Source organism: Ictalurus furcatus, chromosome 5 (assembly GCF_023375685.1).
Source record: "Ictalurus furcatus strain D&B chromosome 5, Billie_1.0, whole genome shotgun sequence".
Taxonomy (NCBI): Eukaryota; Metazoa; Chordata; class Actinopteri; order Siluriformes; family Ictaluridae; genus Ictalurus; species Ictalurus furcatus.
Window position 1 is genome coordinate 24,154,559 of NC_071259.1, and position 12,169 is coordinate 24,166,727.

A 12,169-nucleotide genomic window follows, 5' to 3' on the forward strand; every position below is an offset into this window, starting at 1 on the left:
TTGGGTTAAGAAATATATGAAAATTATTTTAGGTTCCAATACACACACACAAAACACCGTGAAACGGTCTTCACCAGGTCAGTTTTAAAGGAATGCATAGGCTTTTTGAGTTGCTGCTGGCAGTCAGTGGAGAACAAATGGACACAGATGAGTTTTCACAGCGTATTACACAATCATGAACAACAGGGAGATGTGTTCTCTCTTCTCCCAGTGCATGTCTTTCACTATCTCTCTTTTCTCCAGGAAGATTCGTTCCAGGGCCTAAAAGTTGATGACTAATCCCTTACCACCTCTCTTAATATCAAGATATCCAGCTTCTCTCTTCTCCATCTAGTTATGACACTTTCCTTTTCACATATTCAAAGCAAAAGAAGTCCATTTGTCAAAATATAAATTTTAAATACAGCATATGAATCAGTAGCATACATTTATCTTGTTCCATAACATATATTGGAAGCTGTTTGTTTTATTATTATTATTAATTAATTAATTAATTAAGTAATTCATTCATTCATTTACTTAATGGTGAAGGGATATTCTACTACCAACTATTACTGATTACTATAAAATGTACTTTTTATCTTATGCAAAATGCTCTCATGTCTTCAATAAATTAAAAAAAATAGATTTAACCTAGGGGCACAGTGGCTTAGTGGTTAGCACGTTTGCCTCGCATCTCTGTGGTTGGGGGCTTAAATCCTGCCTCCACCCTGTATTGGGGTTTCCTCTGGGTACTCCAGTTTCCTCCCCCTGTGGGTTTCCTCTCCCCCTACAAAGACATGTCTTGTAGGTTGATTGTCATATCCAAATTGTCTGTAGTGTGCGTATATGTGTGTGTGATTGTGCCCTGGGATGGGTTGGCACCTGTCCAGGGTGTCTCCCACCTTATGCCCTGAGTTCCCTAGGATAGGCTCCAGGCTCCCCCTCAATCCTGTGTAAGATAAGCAGTATGGAAAATGAATGGATGCATTTCACCTATTTGTCTATTGTACTAGATTGGATTATACATAAATTATGTTTTAATTATATTAGTGTTCTGCACGGGATCCATTTTTTTCCATTGCAAGAGGTTCCTCAGTGTAAAGAGGAGACTTGCATTAAATGACATTACATTCTTCCATCCATCCATCCATCTTATACCACTTACTCCTTTTCAGGGTCATGGGGAACCTGGAGCCTATCCCAGGGAGCATCGGGCACAAGGCGGGGTACACCCTGGACAGGGTGCCAGTACATTACATTCTTCTGCGAGGGAAACCAACATTTCAAACGGCCTTACATATCGTTAAACAGATCTAGAGAGACCCCTACTGGTCGGTCTCTCTTTAAAGTAAATAAAGGCGATATGGTATAAATGCCTTTAGGAAAGTAGATCAGGTGCTCTACTTAAAATTCTGCTTAATATTAAAATAAACTATAAAAACTAGGAAACTATATTATATAAACTAGGAAAATTAATTAACCGGTTGAACCGAAATTTAGGTGTATTCTGGATTACCAGGTGTGTGTGAAACACATACCATTATCATTCATATCCTATGAATATCATTTATATCCTTTGAAGTGACATATCAGTCACATTAAAAATATGTGAATTAACAGTGTACTAATTTATTTGAAAGAAAAATATTGGCAGAATGCAATTCATTTATTTAATAAAGTTATAAATTCTAACACGTACATAGTCTGTGGCTATATACAGTAATAGTCTGGGGTTAATAACAGCATCATCTGATGTGTTTTATTCCTCTTATACCATAGCTATTTGCTGATTACAAGTCATATTTATTACTGAAAGACATTTACTTTTTATTCATTTATAGTTACATTCAATGTTGAGGAATGTCCACAATACATGTTCCTGTTATCACTTAAGCTATAGCAGCTATAAACAATTGTTCTTTCAACAACTCCTCTTTTTTCATCTTTTTTATTATTAGGTTTATATTATTGTGGCACGACTGTCATACACGTCCCTGTGAGTGAGGTGTTACTATAGAAATGATAACCATTTTAGAAAGAAGGAATTGATATACCTTCACAACGATGTGAATTACAGCCGGAATTACTGTCAGGATTGCCCTTATAAGACATTAATCATCATATTTGGACCAATCAGATTGGAGAATTCTTTGCTGAGTGATATTATTGAGTATGCGATTAGCTCAATTAGCTCAATGTTGTTTATATATTTTTTAATGTGTTGAGAGAGATGTATTTTATTTATACACCTGAACCTTCCTGACGAGGTCTTTCACTCGCATGAAATAACTTTAGAATAGGACACGTCACATTATATTGAATATAATCGCTCCATCATTTTAGTTTCATTTTTATAGACGACTTTCTGACAATAATGAGCGCCACTGCCTCTCTGAACCAATCAGATTCTCCTGACCTATTATGGTAATGGCCGTGACAGGCTGCTACCCAGGATGCATTGCGTTTTGAGGCTGGTCTGCTAGAGCTAAGATGACCGACTTTGAGGAACCGCTCTCCGACGAGGAGAAGGTAAACGCTTTTTTCTTTAATATAATGTATTTCTAAATAAATAGAAAGTGGTATGCGACATATTCTGCAGCCACTAAAGTGATATCTAACAACTCGTGCTAATTATGTTGATGTTTTGACAGAAATCCGACCGCGTTTAGCCGGCTAGCGCTTTAGTTAGCTTGCTTAGCTTACACAGGAAGCTACACAGTAGCTGCCCGTTTAGGGAATGCCCAGCCTAGTAGTAAACAGTCCTTGTTTTGCTAACGAATCAGTTACTCGTCTTTATTTAGAAATTGATTTTATATGGCAGTTGTTTCACCCGCCAGTGGATGTGGCTGAATATCTTTTTGTTTATGCACCGAGTGTTCCGGAATCGTTGCTTTGATTGAACGCGCCTGAGCTGAAGTTGTTAGCCGGGCGTTAGCTCGCTTAACTTGTCAAAATGACGAACTGTACAGGAAGTAGCGTCGAGTCGCTAGCTAGCTAGCTGCCATAAATAGTCCTCTCTATTCTCACTTTACTGTAAGGGTTTGATTTCGCTGAGAAACTAGTTACAAACATGGAGTGCGTGCAGCTTTAATATACAGCACGCCCAGTCACGGGACATTATTAAATACACCCCAACGCCCAGACTAGCCAGTTAACGCGTTTACGCTGTTAATAAATTTACTTTGACTTGGCTAACTTGTGAGTTAGCTGCCAGCTTGTGCAAATAATACATCTTGTTTGGTTTGGCATGGCGTGTGAAGGCTTGCATGCAGTCATTAGCAGGATTTGTTTCTAGGAAGTAACTAGCGCAAGATTTAAGAGCATAATCTGTGTTGTAGGTATCCTGATCATAGATTTCCTCGAGGTAAAAAAAAAAAAAAAAAAACCCTGAAGTTTCTGAATTAGTAATCAGATGTCAATATCACAGTTCTGTCAAAAATCCCTGCTACTGTATAGTCCTTGAACAAAACCCTTAACTTTCAACTCTTTGGATTCTCTTTTCTTATATGTAAGTCACTTTGGATAAATAATAATAAAAAAATCTTGTTAGTAGTAGTGATGGTAATAATGATTATAATAGTTTGAATTAATTAATAATTGTTAATGTATTTATTTATTACAAAATGATCTTACATGGTGGAGTTTCTTGGTGTATTATGCCAGAAAACCACAAGCACATGGCTTTTTGTATAAATGAGTAAATATCTTGATGAAGTATTTTAATAGTTGGCTGCTAATACATTATATTGAGATCTAACTCTTTTTAGATCCGTAGGGCCCTTATCCTTTCTCAGTTACCTTAGTAAGTCACTTTAGAAAAAAGTGTCAGATGAGTGAAAGTAAACACAAATGTAATGTACTATTGTAGTGTACCAATATCACTATGATTATTATTATTAAGAGGCAGTGTTTTTCTAAGTGTCAAGGTGATCATAATATTGTGAATTCAAAAGAGATACTTTGCCAAGGAAGCATTGTTGACCATGAACTGCTGTATACTCGTTTTGTTTATTAATGAATAGATATTTGTTCATGTTAAATATGACAGTTTCAGGTAGTGATATCAAAGCATGCAATATGTTACAAATATATATTGTTTAATATTTGTCTGGTACTAAATTGATCAACTAATATATGAATCAAACAGGCTAAAATTGCTCTATGTGCATTGAGACCTCATAGTTTCCAAGATGTCTGGTGCATTTCCTCTCTTATCTCCACTGACACAAAACACAAGTTTAAATCTTGAACCACCTGCTTTCGATATGTTACCTTGAGAAACCGGTTTTCACATCAGCACTTTTACTTGTTCACCTTTTTGTTCCTTCCTATCAGCATAAGCCCAATATGGGGTGAATCAGCAGCTTGACTGTGGTCTGTTGTGTGTTTCAGTTAGGATGTAGTCTCCGTCTTTCTTTGTGCGTCTGTAGATTGGAGAGAGGAAGTGCTACTGCACCTTCTTGGTTCTCTCTTCGTAGTTGGATAGAAATCTGCTCAGTGCCTTGGTTAGTACTGAGTGCAGAGTAAACTGAGAGAGAGCTGTAATACGAGTCTTGAAAGTTAAATGCCTTCAAGCTAGTACTCTGTGTGGTCTCCACTGATTTTGGACTCGACTGTCTGTTTGACTGACCCCAAATATACATCTCCCTCATCCTCAACATGCACGTGTGCTGTTTAACATACATGTATGAAGTGGGTAAGTGAAAATTTTATAGCTGTTTTTATGAAATTATGTCAAACAGAAGACCTTCATTTTATAAATAACTAACAAAAAACTCAAATGGAATGCGAAAGAAGCCTTGTCCATGAACAGAAAACATTTGTTTTGTTTTTCTCCTCTTCTGATTATTTTGAAACCAGTGTCCTCCCAATTTAGCCATTTCCTCTTTGTTCGTCTCACTGATTTGGGAGGCTGGACCCTGTTGCACTCACTTCCTCACATGTATGAAAATGACATATTTTGTAAAGAATTGTCTTGCAGATAGCATCTAGACACTTAAAATAAGTAAGCACTAAGGTTTAGTCCACACTAACATGGATAATTTTGAAAATGCTGTTTATGTTGCTAGTGTTTTGAGTCAATTTCTCAGTGAAACAAGAAATGATAGAAAACTACCTGCATACTGGGTGTCTGACCCATGACCTTTATGCTATTTCTGTTATTCTGTTTTGACACATGAACATGAAACACTTTCTTGCATGCCCTGGCATCACTAGTATACTACATGGAGCAGTCAAGGAGGAAATGACAATATCTAACACAGTGCTGCTGTAGATACCACCATTTAATGTCAAACATGTGCCGTCACTTTCAAAAATGGCATTTTCAGATTTCTCCACGTTGGTGATGTGTATTTAGTGACCTAAAATTTGTTTACTGTGGATGGAACAACAAAACCAATAAGGGGGAAAAAACGTGCACGTTTACCAGTGTTCGTGTGGGCTAGGCCTTGGTGGCATGTGCTAAGTTTCAGGAAGAGCATAATGCATAATCTTTTCTCTGTGAGAAAATTCTGTTTACCAACTCTATAATCCCTTGGGGCATGAACAGTGTGACTGTAGAGTAACTGTTTGGGGTGTCATTTCTGTAAGAACATTTTATGTATTTAAAATATTATCTGGTGTTTTTTTTTTTTTTTTTGTGCAGGTCCGCATAGCAGCTAACTTTGTTACCCATGCTCCACCTGGCGAGTTCAATGAAGTCTTCAACGGTAAGTTTCCCACTAACTTAGTCCCAGAGGGTGTTATACAATGGGATAATGGACAACAAATAATCTTAGGATCCACTTGTCATGAGTATCCTATAGAAAGCTATATTTGCCCTGAAGGTGTCCTGACACACTAGTTTTACATTAGTGAAAACTAAAAGATTCAGTTTTACTTTATTAGTTATTTGCATGGGTGTGCCTGTTTTGTGTCAGTCTAGCAATCACTGACTTTTGTTAAGAAGATATTGCACTCTTTCTGTATAGATGTGCGGCTTCTCCTCAACAATGACAACCTCCTCAGGGAGGGGGCAGCACAGTAAGTATCTTGGTTCGCTCCTAGTATTACTCTTTGAGCCCAAGAATGTTGTTGTCTCATTTTTCCTCTCTTTCCTTCTCTCACAGTGCCTTTGCCCAGTATAACATGGATCAATTTACCCCTGTAAAACTGGAAAATTCGGAGGAGTCGGTAAGAGTTGTTCATAATGTACTACACTTAGATGATGTACCTACTATCTATTCGATACGCAACTTTCATACAAGTACGCGATGAATTAGTTTTACTATATGAAGTTTGGTAATGAAAATTCTTATAGGATTTAACGGGCTGATATGGATATGCATATAATTGTCCCAAATTACTAGAGAGCTCATTTTGACACATCATACCCAAGATGTGCATGTCAACTTTACTAGTGTGACACACAATAACAGCATGGCAGACTTCATAATTACTGACTGTAGCCCATCTGTTGCTTTACACAGTTTGTCATCCCGCTATAGCCAGCAACATTGGGAACACCTTACCAACCAAAATATCTGGCCACCAGCAGTCCCTCGGTCACAAATGAGTTAGAAATGATTAGCACTAGATATATTCTCTTAACTGTACACCTACAAGGTAGACTAACAAGATAGGTGATGTCAGTAGCACTGCTGTGCTGAAAATAGTCATCCACCCCAATATCATCTGGCCAATGATCATGTCGTCGTCACTTTCCACTGATTAATGGGGTGACATCATCTGCTATTCACAGTTTGAGGTACAGTCAAATGGTTTACCGCATATGGTAGATATACCTGATAAAATGGCCATGAATTAAATTTCAGCATGATTATATATGATCTGTTTGGCTCCCTGTTGTCTTTATTTCACAACTTTACCTAGGAGGTATACCTTAGGACATGGTTCCTTTGTTTAGGAATATTCCATCTTCATTCAGCTCAGAAGCAGGTCATATGACACTGTGAGATGGAGCACTGTGAATTTATTCATTTGCACGGGGATTTCCTTCTTTACATTTCCTTATAGGTCATTTCAATCATTAGTTACTGTAGCCTTTAGTCTGCCTGTGGGGGTAATTTTGTAATTCACTACAATTCACTGTTCACTTACAACAATTTCTAACTAATTGTTTTGTTTGTAAGATGTCACATTGATGTTTTTATTTATTTATTTTTATTAATCTTGTTTGTTTATAGTAATGCTTGTTTGCCTGTTTCACTAGTCTAGTTATATGGTCATTATGCATCCATTGTAATCTCACTCGTATCTTGCTCTCAAGATTGCTCATACTGGCGCAGTGTTTATTTTCCATGAAAGTTTAATCAGTGTCAGTCTATTGTGTGGGAAGTTGTCTTGTGCTGTTATGTGGTATTAAAACCTGTACTGCAGGGTTTGTAGTAATGGTCAAGTTCAATCATTTGTAGACTGACTTCCTCTTTTGTTATGTGCTGGAGTTTCTAAAAAATCTTTTTTCATTACTCATTTCCTCCTCTCCTGTGCACAGGTTCTGATTACGGAGCATGGGGATTTGGGTCAGGGACGCTTCTTTGACCCACGGAGCCGCAGGTCATTCCGTTTTGATCACCTGCGTAAGGAGGCCAGTGATCTGCAGCCCTACCAAGGTGAGACCGCGCTGCACTCCTGGAGAGACGCCTGCGACACTGCACTTAGTGCCTACGTCAAGGAGCATTACCCTACCGGAGTGTGCACGGTATGCGTGCGCGCGCACACACACACACACACACATGCACACGTGTATCACAAGTGTAAAGAATCTGATGTGTATATGTTGCTGATGTACTGAATTTGTTTTGTCTGTTTGATCTTTTAGGCATGTTTTATAGTTGTATTAAACATATAACTGTTTATTGACTTATTCATTTATCTAATTCTGCAAAATTATTGTGCTTGCAGAAATGAGAACTTCGCTATCCTTACTTAGTGGTCATGATGTTTTTAACCTACTGCTTTTGAACAGGTATATGGAAAAACAGTGGACGGTCAGAAAACCATTATTGCCTGCATCGAGGGACATCAATTTCAGCCTAAAAACTTCTGGTGAGGAACGTATCCAAATTATTGTGCTTGTAAAGTGCCCTCCACTAATACTGGCACCCTTGGTAATTATGAGCAATGTAAGCTGTGAAAAATTCTCTTTATTGATTAACATTTTGATCTTTTGGTCAAAATATTCACAGCAATACTATGCTCTCATGGATATCAAACAATTGCAAACAAAACACAGGTTTATCAAAAAAAAATTTAATATAGGTGTGCAACAGTTATTGGCACCCTTTTAGTCAATATTGATTCAATTTTATTTGTATTGTGCTTTTTGCAATAGACATTGTCTCAAAGCAGCTTTACAGAAATATATAAAATACTTTGTGCTACCTCCCTTTGCTGAGATAACAGCTCTGAGTCTTCTCCTATAATGCCTGATGAAGCTGGAGAATACAAATGGCAAAGGATCTGAGACCAGAATCTCTCCAAATCCTTCGAATTTCTAGGTCCATGCTGGTGGACTTTCCTCTTCAGTTCACCCCACAGGTTTTCTATGGGTTTCAAGTCAGGGGACTGGGATGGCCATGGCAGGACCTTGATTTTGTGGTCAGTAAACCGTTTTTGTGTTGATGTATGTTTTGGATCATTGTCCTGCTGGATAATCCAACCACGGCCCATTTTAAGCTTTCTAGCAGAGGCAGTCCTGCCATGGCCATCCCAGTCCACTTGGAGATTTTTTTGGCCACTTGAACCACCTTCTTCAAAGTGCGTGGAGACAATATAGACACACATCCAATTCCAGGTTGATTCCTAACATTTCCAGTTGACTGGAACTTCTTAATTATTGCTCTGATGGTGGAAATGGGCATTTGCAATGCTTGTGCTATTTTCTTATAACCACTAAACATTTTGTGAAGCTCAACAACCTTTTGCCGCACATCACAGCTATATTCCTTGGTCTTACCCATTGTTATGAATGACTAAAGGAATTTGGCCTGTGTGTTACTTCATATTTATACCCCTGTGAAACAGGAGGACATGGTTGAACAATTTCCTGTTCCTAGTTACCCAGGTGTACTAAAAAAAGTAAAATATCAGTGGGAATGTACGTCAGATATATTTTTCTCCTATGAATTCATAGGGGTGTAATATTTTAAAGATATAAAGATTTTTTTTTTTTGCTAAGCCTGTGTTTGCAATTGTTTATCCATGAGAGGAGTATTTTTGTGAATTTTTCTAACAAAAGATCAAAAGCTTAAAACAAAGAATTATTCGCAGCCTTCTTTGCTCATATTTACCAAGGGTACCAATATTAGTGGAGGGCACTGTATATATTTTACTGGCTGTTTGACATTGTTTACAAGCCTGAATTCAGTTTACTGCAGGAACTGTATTTAGTTGTGCTTTTCATTTGGTTTCTGTCATAGACAGAAGACAAATCCCATTGCAGATATTATTTAAATTTCCATAGCCTCTAAGTCTGTCTGTCTTTCTTTGTGCATAGGAATGGTCGCTGCAGGTCAGAATGGAAGTTCACCATCAACCAGCCTTCCTCTCAGGTGGTAGGGGTGCTGAAAATCCAGGTGAGAAGTCTATACAGGTGACCGTTCTGTAAAGTAAGAAGCACTTTTTACATTTTCCCCCAAGCCAAGATAAATGATGTGAAAAAGATTGACTTGTTTCAGAGCATGACTTAAAGCCGTTCTAAGAATCTTAAAGTTCTCTTTGCTTGTTAGTTGGCATGATGTTTATCATCTGATACTTAAATTAATCCATGTGTTGTCAACTTTCCTGAAATTAACTCTTTGATTTTGGTTGTGATTTGACAGGTGCATTATTATGAGGATGGCAATGTGCAACTGGTCAGTCATAAAGAGGTGGAGGAGTCCATCATGGTCAATGTGAGTTAGCCCCCCCATATACTACAAGTCTAGTTTTCACCACTATTTCTGCTGTCAGGTCCATAGACATGTATGGTATGAGGAAATGTTTTGTTTTCCATATCTCCAGGATGAAGAATCAACTGCCAAGGAATTTGTAAGAATCATTGAAAATGCAGAGAATGATTACCAGGTAAAGGCTTTAATTGAAATTGTTTTGTATCTAGAACCAGCAGTGATGAGAGTTAGGAGGTAGTAACTTCAAGATATACATCAGATAAGTGTCGCTTCCACTTTTCACCATAGACGGCTATCAGCGAGAACTACCAGACGATGTCGGACACGACCTTCAAAGCTCTGCGCAGGCAGCTCCCCGTCACTCGCACCAAGATCGACTGGAACAAGATTCTCAGCTACAAGATTGGCAAAGAGATGCAGAATGCCTAGACCGTGCCTGGTTCCAGCTCTCTTCCTCTCTCAACGCAGAACCGGTCAAAAAGAAAACCACATGCTGTTCGCTAACCAGAGGGAGACCCCCCACACCCCCACCCCCCACCCCTGAAAAAAAATGAAAACAGGAAAGAAAAATAACCCCAAATAAGTCAAAGAATTTCGGGCTTGTAAAAGGACTCAGCTATTGGAGGAGGGTCGGACATGAGCTTAGAGGGAGTCTGGATCTAAATTACTGGCAAATCCGATGCCATTATTGCATTTATGTGAATTCATCTGACCCATCTATACAAATTTCTTTTGAAAGGGTGTACAGTGTAGTTTTTTTTTTTGTTTGTTTGTTTTTTTTGGTGTTGTGAGCGGCGATAGTTTGGAATGTTTGTGAGTATGGTTTAATTGTCCTTAAGAGAAGCAGAGACCTGCTGTCCGTCTCGCTCAGTAACTACTGACTGCAGTACAACACTCAGAACAAATCTTCTCTTCTTTCAGTGTCAAAATGTGTAAGGAAGGGAAGGTTCGTGTCTGAGTGTTGGAATTGGTCTTTGTCTTAATGCCTCACTCTTAGTACCTCCTTCCACCTGTAACTTAAACCCTCCCCCCAAAAAAGAAGACATTCGAAATATGTATGGATTTCTGAATCAAAAGAAAAGAAACCAATAGTCCTCTTTCCCATGGCAGAGAAATCTTGGTTAATTCTGAGTTTCATATTTATACATACAGATGTTATATTTTACTAAGCAGTCCTTAAAACCCATGCTAGCATTCTTTTGTTGTAGGCATCCTGTGCGCTTTGGGGTGTCCAGAATTGAACGAGTCTTACAATGCAAACAGCAAATCGGAGTTGTTCTATGCACTCTGCTGTCCTGGAGCGGAAGGGGGTGTCATCAGTGTTGCTGTCGCATGTTCATGTCATGGTACTGTTCGGTGCTTCACCACTGTAAAATTCACCCTGAACACGGAAGCATTGTCACACTGTATATTATCACTCTCGCATCACCTCTCTGTCTCTCTCTGTCTTGTAACAAAGCTCTTATGCTGATTTTAGCAAAGTCTATGCTACTCACAGGTAATAAAGAATTGGCACCAAGCTGATGACTGAAACTGTCTGGAATGTTTTTTTTTCTTTCAGGGGTCTGTTTATATCTCCTTGACTCAGTGGAGACTGGCTTTAGTACACTTGTTCTGGCTAATAACCTAGACTTCATTGGACTGCTTTGACTTGTAGTGACTTTATACTGTAGTAAACTCTAATAGTCCTCTAAGGTAAGTCTCCAAAGTTATGTAACAAGTATTTAATGACCCAACCAACAAGGTAACAATGTTGTGCCTTTACCTTGATGTGAAATAAGTCTTAACTAAAACTGCAGTTTAGTCCAGAATAGCCCGAGCAGCTCAAAAGCTTTTTGTTTTAAATATTAAATGCAGGGTGGCACAGTGGACCTGCGGGTAGCATTGGTTCTATCCTGGGATTGGAGCTGGGATTAAATCTAGTCCTGGATGTACAACATTTCAAATGTAGTCTAACACTGGGTTCTGCCAGTAAGCTTTAGTCTGAATTAAATCGCAGTTACTATAAACCATCCAAAAAAACTGGTTCTAATTTTTCAGTAAGTTTACCCTTAACCCTCTTACTCTATTTCCTGAAACTCTTAAAAATTCAGTTAATTTCTATCTTGCATCCAAGATTATTTAAATTCTAAAAATAGCGCATATAAGATGGATCAGAAAATAAGATTCCTTAAACATTTTATGCCAGTTTACAATCACAATGAAGGAAAAAGTCATGTTGTTGCTATTTTCAATGTGGACAATCAGGTGATGCATCACAAAATAAAACTTAAAAGCTCTAAAATTTATTTAAT

At 38.2% G+C, this 12,169-nt stretch overlaps 1 protein-coding gene across 1 annotated transcript; it reads left to right on the plus strand.

The window, feature by feature from the left end:
* The first annotated feature begins 2,442 nt into the window (after positions 1 to 2,442).
* capza1b (capping actin protein of muscle Z-line subunit alpha 1b) lies at positions 2,443 to 11,408 on the plus strand. The gene is made up of 10 exons (XM_053625355.1): positions 2,443 to 2,511; positions 5,630 to 5,693; positions 5,955 to 6,006; positions 6,093 to 6,156; positions 7,478 to 7,684; positions 7,952 to 8,031; positions 9,482 to 9,560; positions 9,807 to 9,878; positions 9,988 to 10,050; positions 10,164 to 11,408. Exons 1-10 carry the CDS (start codon positions 2,473 to 2,475, stop codon positions 10,302 to 10,304), a joined length of 861 nt encoding a protein of 286 aa, XP_053481330.1. The 5' UTR covers positions 2,443 to 2,472; the 3' UTR covers positions 10,305 to 11,408.
* The last annotated feature ends 761 nt before the right edge of the window (positions 11,409 to 12,169 follow it).